Source organism: Rhagoletis pomonella, unplaced genomic scaffold, assembly GCF_013731165.1.
Source record: "Rhagoletis pomonella isolate Grant_MI unplaced genomic scaffold, Rhpom_1.0 Rhpom_scaffold_00002, whole genome shotgun sequence".
NCBI classification, from domain to species: Eukaryota; Metazoa; Arthropoda; class Insecta; order Diptera; family Tephritidae; genus Rhagoletis; species Rhagoletis pomonella.
Window position 1 is genome coordinate 72556690 of NW_023458556.1, and position 5161 is coordinate 72561850.

Consider the following 5161-nt stretch of genomic DNA (forward strand, 5'->3'; position numbering starts at 1 on the left):
TCCAATTTTTGTTCTGCGTGACATTTTGATTTGACGTTTCGCTCAATGAAATCAAATGCAAACGCATGCATGTCAATTTCGGGTGACGCAAAAAAACAAATTCGACGGCATGCGTACCAAAACGCAATCCGCGAATATTAGGTTAGCCTGCAAAGCGTCAAAGTGCATATCAGCTGTTTTGTGTTTACATGTCGCCTGTTTCTAGGATGTGCTGAGTCAATACTTTTAAGGATTGATCGATATTCGGTACCGATTTAAAAAGTATCCAATACTCTCGACACTCGGTACCGAAACATTTAGATTTCGAATAAAAGTGCACATAGGCCAAAAATATGGAAAAAACGGTTCAGGGGAGACTCGTCTATAAAAACCCGAATGTAGATGCCAATAGAGCTTTTAATACGGATTCAAATGAAAGATGTATATATGTCGGCTCGAGGCCATAATGCAGAGAAACTCTTACTTGTTTGGAGCATTTTTGTTCCAGCTGAATCTGACGATATCATTTTTGTAGGCCTGGGGCAGATTCTGTAACCAGTTAGGGACAATTTTCGAATAGGCATCGGTTTTGTTGGCGTATGATATGAAATATTTTTACGTCAACAAGTGCGATATCGATCCGAAACTTGTCGCTAACTGGTTACAGAATCTCCCCCCTGAAAGGCTTCTTCATCCGTAAAAGCATTTTTCTTGAACCTTGGATCAACTAAGATTAAAACTGATAAAATAATATTTCTCTGTTGCGATAAGTTCAAGTGTTTTAGCCGATATTAAATAAATTAGTGATTAATGTTTTCTCTAAACTTGAAATGCATATAATGGCGAAGGTTTAATGTAAAGAATCGGTATCGGGTACCGAAAAGGAAGTATTGGGTACCGAAATCTTTTTTAAGTATTGGGTACCGAAAGTTCAGCACATCACTAGCTGTTTCACAAATTCTGGGCACGAAATGTGGTTTTTTGCGTTCCCGTACTTCTGGATTATGTTCCATTTTTGAGAGCAAACTTTTAGCTTATTCTCTAATTACCGGATCCGGTCCGGATTGTTAGGGAAAGAACCTATTAATTCGCCTTGACCACCTTGTATTTATAAATTCGCTTTGACTATGTGTAAATTCGCCTTGTTGGTGACGTATAAAAAGTAATCGAAAAACGATATATGCTTTGCCGGTTATATTGCATTTATTAACTTTTGTTCTATAAAATAAAAAAATTTTGTGTAGTCTTTAAAACATTACAACATTATAATAAAAAGTTGCATATCAGCAAATAAAAATTGCGAATAAAGCGAGAATATCTACTGATGTGCATTATAGACTGAAAAGAAAGGGTGATAAAATTAGCAAAACAAAGAAACTAAATGACGTTTACTGATTATTTGCATTACGTTACCATTGGTAATCCTGTGAGCAAAGCTGTGGTGTCGGGGGTTGCGTCTTTGTATACTCGAGGAACGGTATGGACTTAATACCAATTTGTTTTCAATATTCTCCAAACTAAAGTTTCAGGCTGCTAGTACAAGCTCATCAGCAGTAAAAGCTACAACCGACGGAGCCGCCACGAAAGTAATGGGAAGCGTTATACCACCATTATGGAAACTCGCTGGTCGCAACCACAACTTTGTCCGACTGGCAGGTTTAAGCGGGGCTTCGGCTGTTATACTCGGTGCAATTGGTAGCCATAAACTGCCCCCATCCCACGAAAAAGATGAATCCAAAACTATATTTGAAACTGCCAATCGTTTTCATTTCTTCCATTCGCTGGTCCTATTGGGTGCGCCATTGGCAAGATATCCAGCTCTAGTAAGATGAAGCATAATAATACAAATAGTAGCTTATGTCGGAAAGCCGGCTTTAGTATAATGCGTCATATCATATATTCTCATGAACCAAAAAGACAAGATCACGCGGGCTGGAGACTAGCCCGTTAGAATCGCATTTAGGAAAAAAGTTGAAAAGTTGAGTTTGTTTACATTTCTTCGTTGTTTACAATTTGGTGGTGGCTTTTTACTGCAATTTTCTTCATTTTCACTTGTGACAACGTGTGTACACATAAGATAAAGAATAATTTAACACAACGGCATGATTTATAGAAGAATTTGCATAATAAAAATGATTTTTCATGCGTTCAACAATTTCGCGGTTTTCCCGTTCTCTTCGTTGTTTACTTCTTACAACAAAGATGGCGTCGAGATTTCGGCAGCTAGAAAATAACTTTTTTCGTTTTTTCCTTCCCGCGTGATCTTGTGTCTTTCGTTCATGATATATTCTTAAACGACAAGGAATTTTTTGATGAGGCTTATTAAGAATATTGACTCTCTAATATCGAAACTATTTCTTCCACGTTTCTTTGCCAAAAGTTCTTCAACGGCTCGGCGCTTGTGAGTCGTTCTCAACCGTATGCTGCGAATGCCGCATTATACTAAAGACAGCCTTTCGACAAGCTACTATTCCATACGAACACGGAAATTATGTTATTCATCCGTGATTTTATTTCTTTTACAGACTGGCACACTTATATTTACTGGAACATTCCTGTTTAGTGGCACTCTTTACTATCGTGCATTCACCGGAGATAAACGTTTTGCACGATTCGCTCCCTACGGTGGTTTTTGCCTGATTGTTGGTTGGTTGACTCTACTGCTGTAAGGGTTTAATTTATAATTGCCTAAAATGATTATATGTAAAACTACAGTACAGCCAAGAATTCAGAAGTCGTTTCCACGTGCACTCATATTTCCGCTGATTGAACTGTTCATAAACACGTTGAATTGGTAGCGGACCCATTTAATAATAAAATAAATTGGTTCGGTTGTTTTTACTAAAATTGTAGTTTGGAGCATTTTTTTTTTATTGAATATAAAGAAGCGTTCTTGTACGCGATAGTTTGTACCAGTTTGTACTAACTCACGTTTTGGTGTTCTTGTACCCAAAAAACTTGTAAGAAAGGGGAAATTAAGAGCGCGAAGCGGCATTTATTTTTGAAAAGAAGTTGTTAGTTTTTACTTGATAAATTTTTGCTAGTAAGACCTGCAAGTGAGAAAATCAGCTCATCGCATGTTGCTGGGTGGAATTGAAACTAATAAAAGAAATGTTTATGAGGTTTTTATAGTTGAAATCGACAAAATAAACGTATTTAAATATAATATATATAGCTCCAATCCCGGACCATTTTGTGAATCCCGGGATTTCGGGATCTTAAATTGGTAATCCAGGGGTCCCGGGATACTTCGGGATATTATTATTTTATATCAGTTTGAAAAGCTGAATAAACTAAAAACCATGATACAAAAAAGAAGGTAGTTTCAATAAAAAACTTTTGACGGTTAATAAAATTTTTGGAAGTTTCATAAATTGTGAGTATTATCATCGGCCTGCCACTTTGATAATATTAAAACAATAAGTCGGAGTATTTTCCTTCCCATATTTATACCAATGTAATAATATTTAAAATCAAAAACCATTATCAGTGCTTGGTATTTTTTTACTTACGTAACTCGCACTATTTTTATTAAAAATATATAAAATATAGACTATTAAAGAAGACTTCATCGTAATTGTTCTTTTTAGTTTATAATAAAAACCACGCGCGCATTATGCTGTTATTTTTTCGTTTTCTTATTTTGAATGCAATCTTGCGATCTAAAAATCTAATTCTAACGAATGTTCTTCCTAAATAAAACCTTTTTATATTTTGGTTCAAATATACTTTTATATTTCTCAAAAGATTTTGCAAACAATTAGCTTTCAAAATTGTTGATCTTAAAGTTTCTAATGTATGCAAAAAACCTGAAGTCGGCTTGAACAGAACAAATAACATATCGTCTATAAAGTACAAAACCGCGTATCAACAAAATGCAAAACTTCGTATGCGAGGTTGCATAAATTATTTTCCAGAGAGTAAAAATACTCATATTTCAAAATTGTTCTCTTTTTTATAAAGCAATCGCATTTCTGGCTAGTATATTTCAGGACGAATGAATAAAACTTGAGCCAAGAGCTTGTGTGAGCAAATCCAATCTTTGGCAAAAAATGTCAGTTACGCGGTTTTGCAGAACGACGTTACGCGGTTTTGTACTTTAAACGACGATATGTAAGTATAATTTTGATCACTTTCTTCATGCATTCTGAAACCTTGGCATCAACCCCATTTTCGAAACTATGTAGCCGGCATAATTTTCAAGTCCATCATATTCCACATCTTTGAATGTACTGATAAAATCTTCTGCTTTAAAAAAAAATATTTCTTCTAGTGATCAGGTAGCATGAATTTGATGAAATGTCATAATTTTATTAAAAGTCAAATGGTTAGCAACAACAACGAATGCCATTAAATGGAACTACCTTCTTTTTTGTATCATGCTAAAAACCATGATAAAAGCATAGTAAGGTAGAACCGTTCTCTCAATGCGTCGGCCATGATTTTTTTGAACTTTGCCAACATTTTAAAATCGTATAAAATTGCGTGTAAAAAAAAAGGAATTGTTCAAAGTTGCTGTTTGAGATTGAAAATGAGAATGTGTGTGTGAGTTGTGTGTAAAATTTTAAAATTAAATTGCTTGCAAACGTCAAGAATTTGAAAAATTCCTCTCAGCGGTTCTACCTTCCTATTTTCTTATCATGCTAAAAACTATGGAATTGAAATTCATTCATATTGCAGTCGCAGTAATTGTTACAAAACGTAAAAAAAAAATAGTTTAAAAAACTAAAAACTCGCTTTCCATAATTTCCATTCGTACTGTCATCAGGTTCCTTTAAGAATGGAAATTTAAAGCAATTAAAATTCGTACTATCATCAGGTATGTAACTTGGGAATGGAAATCGCTGCATCTTTTAGGCGCATCAATATTAGTCGCGTTCCCCAACTTTTGTGGGTTAAAACCTGTAAAACTGTCAGAAGGCAAAATAAATGGTAAATTCCTGTAAATTCTTACAACTTCTTGCGAGTTAGGGAACGCAGAACGCAACTATTACATAGTTACATCCCAAGCTAATAAAAGAGAGGTAAAAAATAAGATATCTTTATACACGATTGAGAGAATACAAAGGTTGCGCCGATCTCGGACCGCTATTCCTCTCTTAACGAATTTGACAGAATCGTTGTTTGCATGACGTCACACTTGTGCAACTTGTTTACGTTTTCCTTGCAACATTTTTTCTTC

At 35.1% G+C, this 5161-nt stretch overlaps 1 protein-coding gene across 1 annotated transcript; it reads left to right on the forward strand.

The window, feature by feature from the left end:
- The first annotated feature begins 962 nt into the window (after positions 1 to 962).
- LOC118734038 (transmembrane protein 256-like) lies at positions 963 to 2831 on the forward strand. The gene is made up of 3 exons (XM_036463730.1): positions 963 to 1456; positions 1509 to 1802; positions 2505 to 2831. The coding sequence occupies exons 1-3, from the start codon at positions 1361 to 1363 to the stop codon at positions 2646 to 2648; spliced, it is 534 nt and encodes a 177-aa protein (XP_036319623.1). The 5' UTR covers positions 963 to 1360; the 3' UTR covers positions 2649 to 2831.
- Positions 2832 to 5161: the final 2330 nt, after the last annotated feature.

What these genes read in the sequence shown, in the direction of transcription:
- LOC118734038 (XM_036463730.1), top strand. Translation starts at nt 1,361, where the DNA reads ATGACGTTTACTGATTATTTGCATTACGTTACCATTGGTAATCCTGTG. An exon ending in CTTTGTATACTCGAGGAACG is followed by an intron (nt 1,457 to 1,508) that starts GTATGGACTTAA and finishes CTAAAGTTTCAG; the next exon opens with GCTGCTAGTACAAGCTCATC. An exon ending in TGGCAAGATATCCAGCTCTA is followed by an intron (nt 1,803 to 2,504) that starts GTAAGATGAAGC and finishes TTTCTTTTACAG; the next exon opens with ACTGGCACACTTATATTTAC.